The sequence below is a fragment of the Cervus canadensis genome, chromosome 13, assembly GCF_019320065.1.
Source record: "Cervus canadensis isolate Bull #8, Minnesota chromosome 13, ASM1932006v1, whole genome shotgun sequence".
NCBI classification, from domain to species: Eukaryota; Metazoa; Chordata; class Mammalia; order Artiodactyla; family Cervidae; genus Cervus; species Cervus canadensis.
The window spans coordinates 35241457-35263752 of NC_057398.1; the positions used below are offsets into that span (position 1 = coordinate 35241457).

The 22296-nt window shown below is 50.2% G+C and overlaps 1 protein-coding gene across 2 annotated transcripts in view; it reads right to left on the reverse strand.

Annotated features, from left to right (window-relative positions):
• Window positions 1-22296, reverse strand: part of GPR157 (G protein-coupled receptor 157) — a 67096-nt gene continuing 44800 nt past the window's right edge. For both annotated transcript variants that reach the window (XM_043485335.1, XM_043485334.1), the window contains 3 exons: window positions 6990-7203; window positions 3201-3395; window positions 1-2756 (listed from right to left, as the gene is read on the reverse strand). In XM_043485335.1, coding sequence (XP_043341270.1) covers window positions 2544-2756; window positions 3201-3395; window positions 6990-7203 — 622 coding nt within the window. In that variant the 3' untranslated portion in view covers window positions 1-2543. The remainder of the gene's footprint in view (window positions 2757-3200; window positions 3396-6989; window positions 7204-22296) is intronic.

Sequence of the window (22296 nt, forward strand, 5' to 3'; positions counted from 1 at the left end):
CACAAAAGAAAAATATTTTATTTAAAATAGCCACATTGGCCTTGACCCAGTCAGGGTTTTCATGACAACTTTGCATGTGCAAAAAAACCTCTCTCAATGTCATTATGCTGCTACAGGAAGTCTGCAAAAACATTCTTTTTCTTGTCATGGATGCATGCAGAGCTCTGTCTGCACCTTCAACCAAGGCTAAAGTCATAATCTTTATTAAAAAACAAACACACACACACACAAAAACCGAAAACAGACACAATTCAGAAGCTCAGAAGTACAAAGAGGCAGAAAGTGCTTAGTAAACCTGAGAAAAAGACCAAGGTTCAAAAAGTGCCTGAGAAGAGCGGGGCTCGGGCTGAGCTCACAGCCCCTGTGCAGGCTGAGGTCATCCAGCGGTGCCTGAGAAATGAGGGTAGATAACCTTTAACTACACTGACACAGAGAGAGAACCCACAGGAGCCCCACCGCGTGTAAGAGGAACGCACTTCTGTCTTGCTCTCATATGAGGCAGGAACCCCTCCTGGAGTTCAGAAAGGGGCTTTATTCTACTCGTTCTACTGCTCTGAACTCCACCCGCCCAGCTAGACTGACCTGACTGAGAAAGGAGATGCTGCTGTTTGCCAGCCTCTGGGCACAAGAACGAGTCCCTCCCCTGCCCTCACCTGTTCCCCACTCACAGGAACACTTTCACCCATCTACAGAGATGGGGTGGGGAGCAGAGGGAGGGAATGGAAATAGGTGCATCTTTGGGGTGATTTTCAGAAAAGCAGACAGCACAGCAGAGGTGCTCTTCGCTGTGCCGGACTCCTTCTGCAGGTGTTTCCTGGCTACATCCGGTCTGGGGAAACCCAGGTCTCAGGCTCGTCCTTAGAGGCCACGCCCAGCAGGCAGCAGTGTTGCACCATCTGATCCAAGGCCTCTGGGGCCCCCTTGAGAACTGGAGGTAGTCTAGCATCATTCTCCCCTGGGGCCCATACTCTAACTCACCCATGACTGATTTTCCTCTTTGCAGCAGCAACTTCCTGAATTTCTGCTCCATTCTAGAAGCTAACGTGAGGCTCTTTACCCTCTGGGCCCCCAAGGTGTGCTGTAACATCCTTAGGGGAACACCAACTCCCCCAACGTAGGCCATTTCTGTAAGCAGAGTACCCTCCTGCCAAGCAGCCCGGAACTTTCTCTGAATCCTAAAGGGATGTTCACCCCTTGCTGATTTTCATAAAATCTTTTTTAAAAAAGAAACCCAACAAGAGCGTTTTCGACCTAGTTCTGTAGAGGACTCTTCCTTCCAGTCTCTTCCTGTTACAGATTTTGCTTTTGAGAGTAAAAAAGGGATCAACAGTAGCTGTGGCTTTGATTTTAATCCAGAACCATTTTACGGGTTTAGAACATCTCTGCAGTTATGCAGAGTGCTCGTGGGACCCACGGAAGGGGCACCTAATGGAGGGGCAGCACCTGTTAAGTTCGACTCCTCCTCCTCAAGCCCCCCGTCCCAGTGACAGGTACACCTCCCTTCTTAGCCAGTGGCTTCTGTGACTTAACAGAGAAACTGTTTTCTGACCTAAAGAGGAAAGGGGTGGTGGAAGAGTCATAGACAATAGAGTTAACGGATGCTTCTTTTAAATCCTTTTTCTTTCAAATCACCCCAGGATGCATGTGTCATGCCCCCCAACCAATTCCCCTAACTTTCCCCTTCAGGAAAAAATCAGTATTTGGGTGATTTCCTAACTCTCTGGTTGCCTTTCCTATAAAAAATTAACCTAGAAAGTGAGTAAATCAGCAATCTTCAGGCAAGAATTACTGGAGTGGGTAGCCATTCCCTTCTCCAGGGCTCCATCCCTGGGTCTCCTGCATTGTAGGCAGATTCTTTACCATCTGAGCCACCAGGGAAGCCCAATCCTTCCCCAACGTTAAGTGTCTCATGGAGGCAGGAGTCTGGATCCTGGCCACACCATCTCCATCAAGGGCAGGGAGCCCATGGACACAATTCAGGAGGCCCCTGCAGACTGGCCATCCTGAGCCGCTGTGTGAAGCTGTGCCCATGCTGGTCACTAGGGAACCTCCTGGTTCAAGGTAACTGACCCTTGCATTGACCAGTAAAGCCATCCAGGAAAAGCCAGGCTCTCAGGGGAATCCTGACGCTCTGACAAACCAGGAATCTGCTCTGTGTTATCTCGGTGGGGGCCCCTTTCTTTGGCACCCTGACAGTTTATTGAGGATGGGTGCACAGTTGTACATGTATCTCTTGCTGCCTTTCCCACCCATGTGGGTCCCTCCGACTGTAAACAGTGCCGTGTGGTCAGGGGCCCCAGACTCCTGGACCACAAGGCCAACTGGCAGTGCTCATGAACCACTGGTTTCCCTGACTCTCAGTGCAGCCCTTGTGCTGACGGAATCCCCCCCAGTGCCGAAGGACGCGGCGTGAGGGGGATGTGCCTGAGGGTCGAGGAGGTAGACAAGCTGAGTTTGCGCTGCTCCCCATGGGGGTCAGGAGCTGCAACAGCAGGAGGCCCCAGGTCGGCCGCACCCACGCCCGGAACTAGGAGGGAAGCAGCTCAGGTGCTTGGAAGTTCGTTTGGGGTCCGCCTGGGCCTCTGAGACTCGCTCTTGGAGGGCACAGGGGCCTTGGGAGGGCCGGCCAGGCTCTCGGCGGCGGGAGGCTGAGGGGTGCAGCAACAGCAGAGAGAGAGGAGTCGGGTCCTGACTGCGCGGGTGCAGAAGACGAACATGATGCAGTTGGCGCCTCCCTGGAAGGTGTTCCCAATGCCCTGGCAGGGAGAAAGGAAGACGCATGAGTGCCAGGGCTGAGCGGGTCTGAGCAACACAGGCAGGGAGGAGCAGGGGACCCAGGACCTCGTCTCCACCTCTGGGGACCCATCCTGGGTCCCACCCTGGCCACCAGGACCCCCGACAGAGCACCGGCAGGCCTGAACTTGAAGGCATGCCTTGAGTCTTCTGGGTTTGGAAGGGCTAAGGGTCAGTCCACTGTCCTGGGGTTACTCCTAGGCCATGGGACAGCAACTCAATGCCCACGGGCTGCCCTGGAGGCACGCTGACCTTCCACCTTCTCTCGTCAAGGCTCCCTGTCAGGCAGGGCATGGAGGAGGGCACAGGGGAGCAGGGCCCCCCAACCCGCCCAGGCTGGACGGAGCGTTGGGGCTTGCCTGCCCCGCTGACCCTGCGGCCGGCCAGGCAGGGGAGGGCAGACCTACATGCAAAACCACCAGCACCGGCATCCGCACCGCTGGGGAGCCACAGAGGGTCAGGACGAAGCGCACGGTGCTCCAGACCCGGAGGCAAATGAAGATGAGCGGGATGAGGACCAGCTTCTTATCGGCCACAGAGGTGTGGCGCTGGAGCCGGTGCACTTCGGAGACGATGGGCCGGTACTCTGAGAGCTCCTCGCGCTGTGCGGGGAAGGCAGAGAGCAGATGTGAGATGAGTGACGTGAGCTGGGGCCCTCCTCCCCACTCCCTCCCCTGCCCTGGGCTGCTGTCTCCCCACTCCTCCTGGGGACACACACTGGATGGAGCGGGAGGACGTGAGGCATGCAGTGCCTGAGGCTGGCAGCCCAAGTTCCATCTCCGGCCCGTCTTATCCACCCACTGGCCACTCCACATCCTCACGTGGGTGTCTAAAGCATGTCGGAAGCCTCTCATGTTCACAACAGATGCCTGACCTCGCGCCCAAGCCTACTGCCTGCTTTCCCATCTCAGCTAACAGGAGCCCTGTCCTTCCAGCTGCCTGGGCCCCAAGCTTGGGAGTGGTCTTTGGTTCCTGTCTCCGTGCGACAGCTCACGTCCGCCCCAAAGGCAAGCCCTGCAGGTCCTGCCTTCAAAACAGACCCAGACCTGGAAGTTCTGTCCACGGTCACCGCCACCAGCCAGGTCCAGGCACCTCCACCACTTCTCTGGACGGTTGCCACTGCCTCTTCACTGGTCTCCCTCCGTCGCCCTGACCACCCCAACCCCCTCCCCACCGCAACGTCACTCTCAACACAAATGCAGCATGGTTCCTTGAAAACCAATGTTCATTACTGCATTATTTACAACAGCCAGGACACAGAAGCAACCTAGATGTCCACTGACAGATGAATGGATAAAGAAGATGTGGTACATATACATAATGGCATATTACTCAGCCATAAAAAATCTGAGTCAGTTCTAGTGAGGTGGATGAACCTACAGCCTGTTATACTGACTGAAGTAAGTCAGAAAGAGAAAAACAAATATCATATATTAACACATATATAGGGAATCTAGAAAAATGGTACTGATGAACCTATCTGCAGGGCAGCAATGGAGACAAAGATACAGAGAACAGACTTGTGGACCCAGTGAGGGAAGGAGAAAGTGGGACAAAGAGAGAAAGTAGCATCAACATATATACACTATCAGGCATAAGACAGACAAAAGCGCTAGTCACTCAGTCATATCTGACTCTTTGTGACCCCATGGACTGTAGCCTGCCAGGCTCCTCTGTCTGTGGGATTTCCCAAGGCAAAAATGCTGGAGTAGGTAGCCATTCCCTTCTCCAGGGGATCTTCCTGACCCAGGGATCCAGGTCTCCTGCATGGCAGGCAGATTCTTTACCATCTGAGCCTCCAGGGAAGCCCCCATAAGCTGGATGGCTGCTGAGAAGTTGCCGGATAGCACAGGGAGCCCTGTGTGGTGCTCTGTGGTGGGGGACGGGAGGGCAGGGAGGCTATGGAGGGAGGGGATGTATGTACAATTATGTCCAATTCACACTGTTGTATGGCAGAAACCAACACAACATTGTAAAAATTAAAACAACAACACAGACCTAAGTCAGATCAAGCCAGTCTTCCACTCCAAGCTCTTGGTGACTCCTCATTTCATACGTTCCTTACAAAATCCCCAACTCTAGCTCTCTCTGACCTCATTCCTGCCACATTCCTCATGTTTATTCTGCTCCAGCCACACAGACCTCCTAATCTTCCAAACATGCCAGGCACACCCCACCCCCGGGCCTCTGCACAAGCTCCCTCCCACATACATGCCCCATCAGTTCAGTTCAGTTCAGTCGCTCAGTTGTGTCCGACTCTTTGTGACCCCATGAACCTCAGCACGCCAGGCCTCCCTGTCCATCACCAGCTCCCAGAGTTTCCCCAAACTCATGTCCATTGAGTCGGTGATGCCATCTAACCATCTCATCCTCTGTCGTCCCCTTCTCCTCCTGCCTTCAATCTTTCCCAACATCAGGGTCTTTTCAAATGAGTCAGCTCTTCGCATCAGGTGGCCAAACCGCCAAAAGAAAAAAAAAAAAAGAAAGACACAGGCAAGAGCTGCAGCTGGGGGGGGTGGGCGGGGAGGGGGGAGTCCTGGGCAGAGCCTGGTGGGGCTTCTGGGAACTTCCATCTGGGAGCCCTGGAACCCTCCTAGGGCAGTAGGAAATAGGGGGTGAGAAGGGCACCCCCAGCCCAGACAGAAGACCAACTAAAAAGCCCTTCAGAGACCGAGAGGATCTCAGACCCATTGGTACACCTGCCAGCATCTCTGTCAGTGACTCCAAGTTGAGCCACAAGAGGGCGGCAGGGAGGAGTGAGAATCAGGTAGATTTTCAAGTAAAAACAAAACCCGAAGTGTGTGTTTCAGGAGACAGATAGGAGTACAGGGTGGGGATCAGGTCTCAGACAGCTGCGAGGAGCACCTCACACACTTGGAAATGGCCATTGAGCCTGCAGCACACTCGAAAGATGGGGACATTCTCCCCTACAATTTCAGTCTTGAAAACGCAGAGCAAAACAGAAAGACAGGCACCACATCAGCAGGATGAGCCAGGAAATCTGTCCCCAGAGCTTTCACTCTGCTACCACACCAGCCACATGCCATATTTTATCTTCCATTGGAGTTACATCTCTGCCTCCTCCTAGGAGTGCAGGAACCATGCTTGAATTCTCATTAGAAACTCCCATTGCCACACAGAACTTTTATGTATAGTAGATGCTCAACAAAAATGCACTGAATGAATGCTTGAGCAGATCAATGGATGGGCTAATCTGAGCATTTCTGGGGTAGTAGTTTGCACTTGATTGGGTTCCCTGCTGGGTCAGCAGTAAAGAATCCATCTGCCAATGCAGATGTGGTTTCGATTCCTGGGTTGGGAAGATCCCCCGGAGAAAGGAATGGCAACCCACTCCAGGATTCTCACCTGGGAAATCCTATGGACAGAGGAGCCTGGCTACAGGCGGGCTACAGTCCATGGGATTGCAAAAGAGTCAGACACAACTTAGTGACTTAACAATCACAACAAGGACTTGGACGTGGCTAGGAGAAAGCCTGTACTTTACATCTGCAGAAACGAACTGGTAGTCCAGCATAAGGAACAATTCGGTCGGATTATCAGAGGGAAAACATTCTTTCCGAGAATTTCCTGCCAGAACTAGCAGACTTCTGATCAGCCCAGTCTATTGAATTCCTGAGAGCCCGAAAAATCTACCACTTAGGATATTTTAATCACCAAGAATAAGAAGTGAATTATTTGTACCACTGATTATGGAAGTCTGTGGCCTCCCCTCCCCCACCTTGGGGGGAGGGTGTGTGGGTGGGGCCCTGCCGGGTCAATTCTTATTTGGCTAGTGCTCATCTGCACGCAAGCATCTTTCATCCAGGTTCCTTTCAAGGTTAAACAGCTGCATGGGTCTGTCCAGGAGGGGGCAGTAGAGAGCTGTGGCCCAGACCGCAGGCTGCGCTCGTAGCCTCCTAGGACACTAGGAGTCTGGAGAGCCCCTTAACCTTGGTGAGCCTTGTTTCCTTATCCACAAACGAAGGAATAAAAGGACCCGCCCCGACGGGGCTGTGTAATTAGCAAACAAGACAACCCACGGTGCTTATAAAATTCGGCATGCGTCACGGTGAGTGATGCAGAGCAAACCCTCCCTCACTCTCCCCGGACACTGGTCCTTCCCCTGAGATGGCCGGCCCCGACGCCGGGACACGCTGGCCACACAGAGCTCAGGCGGGCCCCCCGGGGGCACCTACCGCCCGGTGAATGTGCTTCCGGATGAGGAGGTAGAGCACGGGCAGGGTGACGTAGGCCAGCAGCTCCCACAGCTTCCCGGTCAGCAGCATCCACAGCACCCGGTCCTCCGCCTCCAGGTTGATCCAGCACCAGCCCACCGACACGTCCGAGGCGTCGTAGCCGATCTTCTTCAGAGCCACGGCTGCCACGGTGATGGCCAGCGGAACCCCCCAGCTGAGGAGGAAGGAGCAAACAGGCCGCGGTGAGGTCAGACCCAGCTCCTAGCAAAGCCAGGAAGGGCGAAGAGACCGGGATGCTGCGCAGACAAGGCCAGTGCTCTCCCAAGGCCGCAGCAGACAGGGTCCCTGGAGAGCAGAGGGGCGGGAGTCCTCAAAGCCCCCAATCCAGCCTGCTCTGCCCAAGCCCAGGAAAGGGGACACAGGGGATGTCCTGGCCTCCTACCTGGACACACACAGCCTCCCAAGCGCTGGGAGGCTGGGTTCAAATTCAGAATTGCCAGGCTCCTCAGAGCCTAGGATGCTACAGCACTCTCACTTCCCGGGTGGCTCAGATGGTAAAGCGTCTGTCTACAGTGTGGGAGACAGGGGTTCCATCCCTGGGTCAGGAAGATCCTCTGGAGAAGGAAATAGCAACCCACTCCAGTACTCTTGCCTGGAAAATCCCGTGGACACGACTGAGTGACTAAAATCACACACCATAGCACCAGAACAGCCAGCTCCTTCCTGCATTGGGAGGCCTGGGCACCAACCTGCAAACATTAGCCCACGCGGCCAAATATCATCCACACACTCCACTAGCAGACAGGCCCCCGTGGCCAGCCTGGGTCCGGGAGTGCATACATACACTGGTGTCTTGGGGCTGTCAGGGTCCCGTGCAGCTGTAGCAGGAACTAGAAGAGGGGGCGGGCTCTAGGCAGACACATCTTCTTGGGCCCTGGCAAGGATCCAAGTGTGTTAATTGCTCAGTCCTGTCTGACTCCTTGTGACCCCATGGACTGTAGCCCGCCAGGCTACTCTGTTCATGGAATTCTCCAGGCAAGAATACTGGAGTGGGTAGCCATTCCCTTCTCCAGGGGATCTTCCCAACCTGGGGATCAAACCCAAGTCTCCTGCATTGCAAGCAGATTCTTTACCATCTAAGCCACCAGAGAAGCCCAAGGAGACCCTCTAAAGCTTAGAGCAGGGGCAGAGCCCCCTCTCAAGGCAGTGCTGGATGGACTTTTCTAGAGTTTAACACAATGGCAACACAGCCCAGATTAGGGCTGAGCCCCAAGGCCCCTCCCCGGTGGTCCCCACACCAGTCTCCCCCAAAAACCTTTCAAGTCGGTGAGAGGGACACAAACAAGCTAATGTGGAGGCCTGCAGGGTAGTTAAGAGCTTGGACGGTGATGCAACAGGATGGGTCCAAGTCTCGGGCCTGCCCCGCGTGGCTGCAACACATCAGTGTTTTTCTGCACCAACTGGGGATGATCACGGTGCCTGGAGCAGAGCATTGTAGTCAGTCATTACCAGAATAAACTGATCAGCGGTGCGCACACGGGACAGGGTGTGTCCATGTTTATGTCAGGCAGGCTCATCCCTAGGTCCCAGGATCCAGGATCCAGTCCTGCAGTGCAGGCGCCAGGGAGGTGTGAGGCCTGTGACCCCAGGAGGACACACAGGCCTATGTCCCAGGTCAGCTGCTCAGTGACCAGGACAGGGTCATTAGAAAAACACTTAGTGTGGAAAGCAGTTCTACCTCAAGGGCTCTGTGTAAGGGATGCCGGCTCTTTCTGAAAGTCATGGAACAATGATTTGATCCCAGTTGCACTTGGTCTGTTACGAAAAGGAGGCTAGAAGAGCGGTGTTTCTATCAAGGTCTCCAAAGGCTGCAGGATGGGGGAGGAGGCAGGGCGGGGATGGTGATGTAAAGGAGAAAGTCAGCTCCCTGGGCCTGGGGGAGGTTTGGTGTCCATCCTCCACTGACCTCTGCAGGAGCCCCACAGCCCTGCAGCTCCGGCTGCCCGGAGGCAGAAGCGACACGTCCCCCTTGAACAGGAGGGGCCAAAATTCCACCCAAATCAAAGGATTATGGGATTATTATGTTACACTTACAATGGAGTGTGCTATTTTTTTTTTAAACTTTATTTGTGAAAAAAAAAGAAAAAAAGAAAAAAATAAACTTTATTTGTGGTTGCACTGGGTCTTGGTTGCTGCGAGAGGGATTTCTCAGTTGTGATTGGCAGGGGCTACTCTCTAGTTGCAGTGCAGTGGCTTCTCTTGTTGTGGAGAAGGGCTCCAGGGTGAAGACTCTAGAGTGCAGACTCAGTAGTTGTGGCACATGGGCTTAGTTGCTCTGTGGCATGTGGGATCTTCTTGAACCAGGGATCGAACCCATGTCTCCTGCATTGGCAGGAGGATTCTTAATCACTGGACCACCAGGGAAGCCAAATGCTTGTCTTGTGAAGAATTAATGATCTATTAAGTTAATATATATTGTTATCAAACTATTTTGTCTTAATAAAAGTTTCCCATTTTAAAACTCAAGCCATTGTAAATAGTACTGCAATGAACACTGTTGTATGGCAGAAACCAACACAACATTGTAAAGCAATTATCCTCCAGTTTTAAAAAAACAACCTCACGCCATCCTAGTAAAGGACAACATGTGTCCACTGTGAGCTCCAGAAGGCGATGGCCATGTGGGCTCACTGCTCCATCTCAGCATCCACACCAGTGCCTGGCATGTGGCGGGGCAAAACTAGGACCTCCTGAATGAATGAAGTATGAGCGCAGTGGCCAAGACAGCTTTTCCCAATTTACTCCTTAAATGTTCACTGCAAGGACATTACTGAAAGGAGGTGAAAGGCTTTTAAAGCAGCAGTCTCCAACCTTTTGGGCACCAGGCACTGGTTTCATGGCAGACAATTTTTCCACAGACTGAGGGGTAGGGGAGGATGGTTTTGGGATGTGGTGTTGGAGAAGACTGTTGAGTGTCCCTTGGACAGCACAGAGATCAAACCAGTCAATCCTACAGGAAATCAACCCTGAATATTCATTGGAAGGACTGATGTTGAAGCTGAAGCTCCAATACTTTGGCCACCTGATGTGAAGAACTGACTCATCAGAAGACCCTGATGCTGGGGAAGATTGAAGGCAGGAGGAGAAGAGGATGACAGAGGATGGCAACATCGATTCAAGGGACATGAGTTTGAGCAAGCTCCAGAAGATAGTGCAAGATGGAAAAGCCTGGAGTGCTGCAGTTCATGGGGTCGCAAAGAGTCAAGACACAACTTAGCGACTGAACAACAAAACACATTACATGCATTGTGCACTTTATTTCTATTATGGTTACAGCAGCTCCACCTCAGATCATCAGGCATTAGATCCCAGAGGTTGGGGACTTCTGTTAAAGGGCTGAACCAGAAATCCTGAAGTTAGAGGTGGGAGAGCAGTGAGTCAAGACCATCCCTGGCAGGACGGGAGCCAGGGATCCCCATCCTGGGGGGAAGACAGCACAGGCTTGGCAGGAGGAAGCTGCCTCCTTCCCTCCTCAGCATCCCCAGGGCCCCCAAAGGAAACCTGGGGACCACAGGGTGACATTTCCAGGTTTTACAACTTTTGGTCTGACAGACAAAAGCTACGTGATGTCTCTCCTCTGTGTGACTGGGGTGTGCCTGGAGCTGAGTCTGTGCTGGAAAACAGCCAGAGGGAAGACCAAATAGACAAAAGGTTTTGAAAGGGCTGAGACTGTGGGTTGATCAATCAGAGCTGCTCTTTGAACTTGAGCACAGACAGCAGCTTTACTGGAGCCAGAAGCGGCCTGGGAGGTACCTGGGTGGAGGTGGGAAAAAGAGTGATCTCAGGGAGCGTGGGAAGGGAATGGGCGGGATGGTCTAATCACCCTGCCAAGCAGGCTCCACCAGATGCGTAATTTATAGGTAAAGACACTGGCGTGTTGGTGATGTTTTAACATCAGAAAGATGTCTGCATACACACACACACACATACACACACACACACAAACTGATTATGAGTTTTACTAATACAAAGTAAAAGGGGAGTAAGGGGGAGTGGAATGAATTGACAGATTGGGATTTACACGATTGATACTTTGTATAAAATAGACCGGCTTCCCAGGTGGCCCAGTCAGTAAACAATCCACCTACAGATGCAAGAGACACCAGAGACACTGGTTTGATCCCTGGATTGAACCCCTGGAGAAAAATGGCAACCTGCTCCAGTAGTCTTGCTTGGTAAATCCCATGGACAGAGGAGCCTGGCAGGCTAACATACACTCCATGGGGTTGCAGAAGAGTCAGACAGGACTTAGTGACTAAACAACAACACATAAAATAGATAACTAATGAGAACCTACGGTATAGCTCAGGGAACTCTACTCAGGGCTCTGGGATGACCTGTGCGAAGAAAATCCAAAAAAGAGGGAATACATGTGTATTTAGAGCTGATTCACGTTGCTGTAAGCAGAAACTAACACATCGATCGTAATGTGAGAAACACGTTCACCAGCCCAAACTCAAACGAATGGTCTTGGAGACACAACATGCAGCGGGAAGTGAGGCTTTAATGATGGTCTTGCAAGATCATCTAGTGGGTGTCTGGTGGGCAGGTTCACACAGAGTCGCTACATGGATCAAGTTATCCGCAAGTTATCCCTAGCATGCAAGTCCCTCCTCCAGTTCCTCACTGGCTGAATACTGTGGGGTGAACAATCTTCCTAGATGTCGCCTAGGTTTACTTCCTCTGTCTTTATGGGCTGGCCCCTCACTGACATCTTGTTTCCTCCTTTCCTGCACACCTATTTCCGTTCTTATGTTTTGAATTCACCAATAGAATGAGCCAGCGTGAAAAGCCTAGGCACCCCACCCTTCCTCTGTTTCCCTGGACTTTCTAGTTTTATAACTATTGCATCAGCAAGCTGTCACTCAAAACTAGTTATTCTTGAAAATGGACCACTTTAAGTTCTTTATTTCTTGCAGTAAAGCAACCATACTTCACTATTTTTTTTTAAAACGATGTGAGGCGAGGCACACAATCTGTAAATAATAATAAAAATACTCCTCATTGTACACTCCATATAGCCAACTGATTCTCACAGGATGCTCTTGTTGACTTTTTCCAAACTCTGGTATCCGCAGCCAACCTATGGTTGCAGTTAGCCAATTAGAGTAGTTCCATGACGTGAAGGTGGATGCTATTTTCATTTTCCTTAATGAGTAAGATGGAAGTGAAATGAGGAAGACCTGGGGCACTAGACGAGTGCTGGGAACTGGCTTGATATGAAGTTGATATGACGTTTCACATGAGCAACTTCTCTGTGACTCAGGTAACACTTTTCCAACATCAGAAGATATTTCTTCTTTTTTCCTGCTCTGGGACCTGGCCCATTCTCATCACCTCCCCCTGAATATCCGGCTTCCCACTTGCCTTGATGTGGGCCGTAGGCTTAGGTTCAGAGACAAGAAGCACTTTTACATTTTATCTTTACTACTAACATTTCCGGGGCTTCCCAGGTGGCACTAGTGGTAAAGAATCCACCTGTCATTGCTGGAGACTTAAGGATATGGGTTTGATCCCTGAGTCGGGAAGATCCCCGGGAAGAGGGCATGGCAACCCACTCCAATATTCTTGCCTGGAGAATCCAGGCAGAGGACAGAGGAGCCTGGCAGGCTACAGTCCATAGGGTCTTAAAGAGTCAGACATGATTAAAGCACACATGCATGCACTCACATTTCCTAATCACTTTCTTAACTTTAGATCAGGGGTCGAACATACTAGGGCTCTCAGGCCAAATCCAGCCCAAAGTCTGTGTTTTACTTATTTTTCCATTTTATTTATTTTAAGTTGGAGTATAGTTGATTTAGAATGTGTTTGTTCCTGCTGTACCGCAGTGAATCAGTTATACATATACATATATCCACTTTTCATTCTTATTTTATAGTCTTTTCATTGGAGAGTAAGCAATTTACAATATTGAGATGGTTTCTGCCATATAGCAACATGAACTAGTCATAGGTGTACATATACATATGTTCCTCTCTCTTAAACCTCCCCATTCCGCACCCCCTCCAGGTTGTCACAGAGCACTGGCTTTGTGTTCCCTGCTTTACACAGCGAATTCCCACTGGTTACCCACTTTACATATGGTAATGTGTACGTTTCAGTGCTACTATCTCAAATCATCCACCTTGTCCCCCCACTGTGTCCACAAGTCTGTTTATTTCTGCATCTCCACTGCTGCCCTGTAGATAGGTTCATCAGTAGCATCTTTCTAGATTCCATATATGTGCTAATATACAGTATTTTCCACTCTTTTTTCAGATTCTTTTCCCATTTAAGTCATTACAGAGCATTCTCCTCCTTGGTGGCTTGGTCGGTAAAGAATCTGCCTGCAGTGCAGGAGACCTGGGTTTGATCCCTGGGTCAGGAAGATCCCCTGGAGGAGGAAGTGGCAACCCACTCCAGTATTCTTGCCTGAGAAACCCCATGGACAGAGGAGCCTGGTGGGCTACAGGCCATGGGGTTGCAAGAGTGAGACATGACTTAGCAACTAATATATATATATATATATATATATATATATACATTTATATATAGTGATATATATGTCAGTCCCAATCTCCCAATTTGTTGTCTGTTCTTTAAAATAAAGTTTTATTGGCACACAGCCACACTCACTGGTTACATGTCACCTATGGCTGCTTGCAAGTTACCAGAGCTGAGCTGAGCAATTGCACGGGGAGGTCACATGGCCTGCAGAGCTGAAAATAATCATTATCCTGTCCTCTACAGGAAAAGTTTGCTGACATCTGCTTTACAAATCAACAAAACTATAATTAGGACCAAAGGGGTTCTGAGTAGTACTCTTGTTTTTAATATAATTTATTTAATTGTATGTTTAAATAATTTAATTTTTAATGATAGTTCTAGCTAACAACCAGCCCAAAAAATACCCTGAAATTTAACAGTTGGGTCCCACAAACTGGCTCCAGGTCACCACTAGACAGGGATGAAAAGGATGGGGGCTGAAACTGCCCCGGGTTCTCACCTACAGAGCGAGGTGAAAGGCTGGCAACCTCAGATTAGCCAAGTTGCTCTCTGACCAAGCGATCACCCTGAGCTATTGGTGGTATGCAACCCTGGAAGGGACTCTGCAAAGACATGTATGACCTAATTGCCACTTTCCAGAAAAGTCTACTGCTAATTTCTAACAAGTATAGGGCTGGCCAAAAAGTTCGGGTGGGTTTTTCTGTAAGATGGTACAGAAAAATGCGAATGAAGTTTTTGGCCTACCCAATACCACGTAACAGGCTTCTTTTCATCCCTGTAAAAAAACCACCATCAATCAAGAGAAAAAACAACAATAAAGCCAAAAAAAGTAAGATATGGCTTAGCAACAGCACACATGAGACAGACCAAGGGTTGCAGTTGACCGTGACCCAGAAGGTCAGAGAGCTCTCCCTCATGCCCAGATGTGGGTGATGGAGAGCGGCCAGCAAACTGTCCTCCCTCCATGTGGACACCTGGGACCCACATTCTAAACCTGAGCCTGTGAAGCTGGCGCCAGAGCGGGCATGTGAGGAGGTACTGGGCCTTGAGTGCTGAAAGACTTTTGAGGAGGTCTTGTGAGTGCAATAGCCATCAGGCGGCCAGAGGAAAGAAAAGGCAGGCGTGCTGCTCAAGTCCCAGAGCAGGGGGCTGAACTGGCAGCTTTCTCCCCTCCCCGCTCCCACCAAGGGAAGGAAGTCATGTGACCACGTGCAGGGGATGCTGTGAAAAGGCCTGAGGAGAGACATGGTTAGCGCAGGTGACCCCTTCTCTCCAAACCTGTGATACAGGCTGAGGAGAAGCAGAGCTGGGGTCCCTTAGATGGAAGGCACCTGAAGACCACAAAAAAGGTTGGGGGGGGGCAGAGGATGAGATGGTTGGATGGCATCACTGACTCAATGGCTATGAGTTTGAGTAAACTCCAGGAGATGGCAAAGGACAGGGAAACCTGGTATGCTACAGTTCATGGGGTTGCAAAGACAGGACTGAACAACAACAGAAGCCCATCTGTGAGCAGAATCCCCTACTTGGAAGGGCACCAAGAGCTTGTCCCAGAGGCATCCAGCCCCAGCTCTCACCTGTGTTTGCCTGGAAACCGAGGCTAGATTCCAAGCTGGCTTCCTCCCCCTTCAGAGGCAGTTTCGGGGTGGGTATGTCTCCCCATCTCCCCTAGACTCCTGTGTTGAAGTCCGAACCCCTAGAACATCAAGATAGGACTATGTCTGGGGATAAGGTCTTTAAAGAGGTGATGAGGTCAAAATGAGGTCATTGGTGGGTCCTAATTCAATAGGACAGGTGTCCATGCAAGATTTGAGAGTCCCTTGGACTGCAAAGAGATCAAACCAGTCAATCCTAAAGGAAATCAACCCTGAATATTCTTTGGAAGGACTGACTCTGAAGCTCCAATACTTTGGCCACCTGATGTGAAGTGCCCTCTCACTGGAAAAGACCCTGATGCAGGGCAAGATTGAGGGCAGGAGGAGATCGGAGCTGAAGTGTCAATACGTTGGCCACCTGATGGGAAGAGCCAACTCACTGGAAAAGACCCTGATGCTGGGAAAGATTGAGGACAGGAGGAGATGGGGGCATCAGACGATGAGATGGTTGGATGGCATCCCCAACTCAATGGACATGAGTTTGAGGAAGCTCTAGGAAATGGTGATGGACAGGGAAGCCTGATGTGCTACAGTCCCTGGGGTCACAAAGAGTCAGACACGACTAAGAGACTGAACAACAAGGAATGGCCTTGTAAGAAGAGATCTGGACGCAAACACTCACTGAGGGACGACCACGTGAGGACACGGGGTGCAGACGGCTCTCTGCAAGCCAGGAGGGGAGGCCCTGCCCACACCTGGATCTCAGACTTCCAGCCTCTGGGACCTGGAGGGGAGGATGTCTGCTGTTTAAGTGCCCCACCCAGTCTGTGGGCTTTGTTAGGGCAGCTGGAGCAGACTAAGGCAGAGGCTGTCTTACCAACTGTAGGGGAGAGACACACAGGGGACCTCCCCTCTCATCACACCCAGACCTGCAGAGCTGGGGGCCCTCAGTAAGCTTAGGGGAGGTGTAAACTGACAAAAGTCCTGCAGACTGGACATGAGCTTGGCTTGTGGAACTCGGCATTCACTTCGTTCTTTGGTTGCCCAGTGAACCGCTGAACCAATGCAGGATCAGCTGGGCAGTGAGCAGGCTACATCCCACACCTGGATTCCCTGGCATTTGTTAGAGTCCCACGAGAGGTGGCCGGTGCCCACAAGAGCAACGCTCTGGGTTTCCCTCAGAGATCCCAGTCTGCCCAGTTGGGGATCTTCTGAAATCTGTCCCACCAGTCAGGGTGGGGAACACCTGGGGTGACTCGGCGATGGGAAGACCCTTCCCCCACGGGCTCCAAATCACCTCAGTCCACCATGGATTCCTGCACTCCCCCCTCACCAGACCTCACCCTTCCTACAGATCTCTGCTACGTGGGTGGCCCTTGCTGGGAAGGCCACAGGAGGGTCTTCTCCCCCAAACAGCAGAGCCTGGTCCCTGGGCCTGTGCCCTACGGAAAGCCATGACTGTGAACGTGACCCCGAGATGCTCTGAGGACGAAACCATCAGGCAACAATGTGCCGATTTAGAAAGCTCTTGGGAGCAGGACAGAGCCAGCTCAGAGGGAGGCAGCTGCAGGGAGCAGGGCCTGGGGAAAGGAACCCAGGCCTGAGGAAGCCTGGAGGTTTCTGCCCGGACAATGGGCTCTTAGTGTGAAGTGCCGGGCAGAGGGGCAGGACGTGGGCGTTCAGGGCGCCAGCCACTGGCCAGGCCACCACGAGGTCACTCTGCGGCCCTGGCTGCAGAAGCGAAACACTCCCTGCCAGCACCAGGCTCTGCAGTCCTGGTTCTGGGGGCTGAGGAGCGCTCTGTAGCACACAGGGATGCTTTCTTGCCCACCTGGGCCCAGGTAAGGCCTGTGGCATCTGCCCGTGCCCCAGCAGGGTCAAGAGGCAACCCACGGTGCCCCCACGAACATGCAAACGCAGTGCAGAGACCTCACTGTAGCAGCGCTCTCAGAAAACAAAGTCAGTTCAGCTCTTGTCATTTTGGGGAGCACCGCCTGGCGTGGGGTGCTGTTCATGCAGCCGCTGCATCCATCCCCATTCAGGCATGGCCCGCCTGGGGCCTTGTCACTGGGCCCTCGGTGAGCGAGCCGGTGTCTGCTTAGAGAGCTCACAGGCTCTCCCCTGCAGGGCCCACGGTTCCCCTTTTCTCTGCGAGGGAACTTCCCCCTCCCCACAGCAGGGGGTTTTATGGTGACCCTGGGGTGCCCTAGATTTCTCTCTTCCTCCAGAACTCCCAGCCACTGCCAGAGGGTGGGTGGGCACCTGGGCCAGGGGTCATGCCCACATCTATCCCTACTTCAGTGGAGCCCAAAGAAATCCTAAGGCTGCTGGAGGCGGTCAGCTTGGCCCGGGCCCGTGGCGAGATGTGGCACCCCTGGCCCAGCCTCCCCCCGCAATCACAGGACACACCAGCGGATGCCTGGCACAGCGGTGGCCCTAGGGCACACGTGTTGGGGACAGTTAAGGACCCTGCCCGTCTGGTTCAGAAGAAGCCCACCACTTGTAGGGGAAGAGGGGCTATTTTGAAAGGCAGGTTGTGTTCTGCAAGGCGACAGAGATGGTTTTAGGCTTATCTTATCAAAAGGGAAATGACCCCACCCATGGCCACTGGGCTGCCCAGCACTTTCATAGGTGAGAACTGCAAACAGATGGTCCCAGATGCTTATCTACATGCCTGTACAACATAAGCACAAACTTATGGTTACCAAAAGGGAGAGGGGGGTGGATAATTTAGGATCCTAAGTGTTTGGGATTAACATATACACACAACTATATATAAAATAGATAAACAACAAGGACCTACTGCATAGTACAGGAAACTCTACTCAGTATTTTTTAATAACCTATAAGGAAAATGAATCTAGAAAAGAATATAAATATATAACTGAATCTGTGTTATACACCTGAAACTAACACAACATTGTAAGTCAACTATGTTTCAAGCAATCGATCAATCACGTGGTGTTGGTATAATGCCGCCTCCACTGCTAAGACACAGTACAAAGGGACTTGATACAGGACTTGCCCTTGAACGTGGAATATTCTCACACCTTGGCTTCCCTGACAGTTTAGTTGGTAAAGAATCCACCTGCAATGCAGGAGACCCTATTTCGATCCACTGGAGAAGGGATAGGTTACCCACTCCAGTATTCTGGCCTAGAGAATTCCATGGACTGTATAGTCCATGGGGTCGCAAAGAGTTGGACACGACTGAACAATTTTCACTTTCACTTCACTTAAAAATGAAGCAACAACCAGAAGATTCACCTTGGAACGCTATGGGAATCAATGGATATGAAACCCTTGAGTGAGACCTTGAGACTTCTAGGAGGTTTATCTAGACAAGATCCTTATTAACTACAAAAGGAAAAGGAGTAACTGCAGTGGGGACTGGTAGATAACACCTCGACCAAGTGATCAAAGTGAACATCACTAGGAAATGTACAAATCACAGTTGCCAGCCACCCCCAGGTAGCAAGCGAGAACCAGTTTCTGTGAGATTTCAGCCCAAAGTGCTGATTCTGAATCTGTTAGGGGACACATGACTGACACTGCTCACTCCAGTAACCATCTGCATGAGTTATTTTTCACCAGGCGATTCTGGTAAGGGACAGGGAACTAACAAGCCACCACCAACCAGAAGAATTTGGGAAAGGTCAAAAGGAGACAGGAGACTCCAGTCCATACGTCCTCCCAGAATCCTCCTCACTGGAATCCATCTTGGCCGAGCAATACTCACACCACCAGGAAGGGCCTTGAGTCACAGTGATTGGCCAGAGACTACCTGGAAATGAATTACCTCATCATAAAATCCAAGGCTGTGAGCCACATGGCAGGGCAGTCCTCCTGGGTTCCTTTACCTACTGCTCTCCCCGGGGACGCCCCTTCCCAACAAAGTCTCTTGCTTTGTCAGTAAGTGTGCCTCTTTGGACAATTCATTTCCAGGTGTTAGACAAGCACCCATTCTTGGGCCCTAAAGGGGGTCCCCCTTTCTGCAACAGATCCACTCACAAGGAAGCATCAGGCAACCTGGGTGAGACAGACATCCTACAAAATAGGGTGCCTGTGCTATTCCCAGGTGTCTCAGTGGTAAAGAATCTGCCTGCCAACGCAGGAGATGTGGATTCGATCCCTGAATCGGGAAGGTTCCCTGGAGAAGGAAATGGCAACCCGCTCCATTATTCTTGCTTGGGAAATTCCATGGACAGAGGAGCCTGGTGGGCTACAGTCCATGGGGTCGCAAAGAGTCAGACATGACTTAGCAACTGAACAACACTAACAACATGGTCATGCAAGCGACTGTCCTTGCCTTTTGGAAATACACCCTGAAGGATTGGGAGTTGGGGCCAACAGGTCTGCAACTTACTCTTAAATGATTCCAGAAAAAAATTCTTGGAAAAGATAAATAACGCTAATGTGTTTAATTACACATTAACAATGGTGGTAATCCAGAAAGCTAAAAATAAATGACTGCCAAATTACCTCTCAGTTTAAAAAATTATTGTCAAGGCCAAGAGACAAGATGGAATCCTAAAGGGGCACTGACCTTGAAATTCTAACCCGGAGCCTCCCACTCACAGCTCTGTGGCTCGGGCAAGTCTCATCAGCTGTGGCTGGAGGGTGACCAATCCTGGGTGAGTCCGCTGGGTTTCGGAGGATCAAGGCAGCACTTTGCAAGACCTCAGGAGCCTGACCTCTGAGGATAAAGTCTAAGCTGCCCTCCTTCCCCAATGAGATTTTTTTTTTTTAAGTCTTTCAGTAAAGGAAACTATGTCAGGCATTATCATAGGGCCCCAGGGGGCATGCAGGGACTTCTTGGGTACTTGCCTGCTTGCATGACTCTCTCCAGCCTCCTGCGGTGTATGGCTGCATTCAGCTCTATAGATGGCTTTTCCCACTTATCATGTCCTACCACTTAAAAAAAAATATATTACTTGTAGAGTTCATGGCCAGTATTTAACAGCATAACACTTCCAGGTGGGGTATAGTCTATAACTTACTGATCCCCTATTTTTTGGACATTAAGGTTGCTTTCAAATTGTCATCACTGGCTAACAGTGCCACGCAAACTCCTTTGTACATCCGGCTTTGCATGTCATTTGGTTGATCTCCTTAGACTAGATCCCTATAATAGGATTTCTGGGATCAAGGGGTAAGAACCAAATACTTTCTACATGGATTATTCCAATTTACATGGCCAAAAATAATTAGGAAAACACCAGTTTCATCTGCATATCACATTAATATCCTGGCTTACTACTTTTTTCCTTCTAATTTAAAGAGAAAATGGTACTTCTTTGTTATTGCTTGTATTGAGTATTCACGCTTTTACTATTTTGTCAGAATGTCCTCTGTCCATTTCTAAAGATATTTGTCAGTTTTCTTTGAAAAATCAACTCATAAGAACTCTTTAGAGAATAGAGATTGACCTTTTGTGTATTCATATTTTAAAATATTTTTGGAGACTGCAAGGTCTGAAGAAGAGGACTGATTTCCAGTCATTTGACATGGTTAACGACTGGGTCACTGTGTAGCCTGAGTCTGAAGATGAGACTTCCCACTGCCAAGAGGTACTTGCTAGTGGAGGTAATAGAATTCCTACTGAGCTATTTCAAATCCTAAAAGATGATGCTGTTAAAGTGCTGCACTCAATATGCCAGCAAATTTGGAAAACTCAGCAGTGGCAACAGGACTGGAAAAGGTCAGTGTTCATTCCAATCCCAAAGAAAGGCAATCCCAAAGACTCTTCAAACTACCGCACAATTGTCCTCATCTCACACACTAGCAAAGTAATCCTCAAAATTCTCCAAGCGAGGCTTCAACAGTATGTGAACTGAGAACTTCCAGATGTTCAAGCTGGATTTAGAAAAGACAGAGGAACCAGAAATCAAATTGCCAACATCTGCGGGATCATAGAAAAAGCAAGAGAACTCCATAAAAATGTCTACTTCTGCTTCATTGACTACACTAAAGCCTTTGACTATGTGGATCATGACAAACTGTGCAAAAGTCTTCAAGGGATGGGAATACCAGACTACCTTACCTGCCTCCTGAGAAACCTGTATGCAGGTCAGGAAGCAACAGCTAGAACTGGACATGGAACAACAGACTGGTTTCAAATTGGGAAAGGAGTACATCAAGGTTGTATATTGTCACCCTGCTTATTTAACTTACATGCAGAGTACATCATACGAAATGCCAGACTGGATGAAGCACAAGCTGGAATCAAGATTGCCGGGAGAAATATATATAACCTCAGATATGCAGATGACACCACCCTTATGGCAGAAAGCGAAGAGGAACTGAAGAGCCTCTTGATGAAAGTGAAAGAGGAGAGTGAAAAAGCTGGTTTAAAACTCAACATTCAAAAAACGAAGATCATGGCATCTGGTCCCATCACTTCACGGCAAATAGATGGAGAAACAATGGAAACAGTGAAAGACTTATTTTCTTGGGCTCCAAAATCACAGCAGATGGTGACTGCAGCCATGGAATTAAAAGACACTTGCTCCTTGGAAGAAAAGCTATGACCAACCTAGGCAGCATATAAAAAAGCAGAGACATTACTTTGCCTACAAAGGTCCATATAGTCAAAGATATGGTTTTTCCTGAAGTCATGTATGGATGGGAGTGTTGGACTATAAAGAAAGCTGAGCGCCAAAGAATTGATGTTTTTGAACTGTGGTGCCAAAGAAGACTCTTAAGAGTCCCTTGGGTAGCAAGGAGATCAAACCATCAATCCTAAAGGAAATCAGTCCTAAATATTCACTGGAAGGACTGATGCCAAAGCTGAAATTCCAATACTTTGGCCACCTCATGCTAAGAACTAACTCACTGGAAAAGACCCTGATGCTGGGAAAGATTGAAGGCAGGAGGAGAAGGGGATGACAGAGGATGAGATGGCTGGATGGCATCACCAACTTAATGGACATGAGTTTGAGCAAGCTCCGGGAGTTGATGATGGACAAAGAAGCCTGGCGTGCTGCAGTCCATGGGGTCACAGAGAGTCGGACACGACTGAGCGACTGAAATGAACTGAACTGAACTGACCTGAACTGAGGAGGTCCTTCAGCAGCCATAAATTAGTCCTTCAAAGAAAGACACTGAAGAGTCCTTAGCAATATCGTCTGGGAGGATCCAGGTCAATACATGAACCTGCTGGA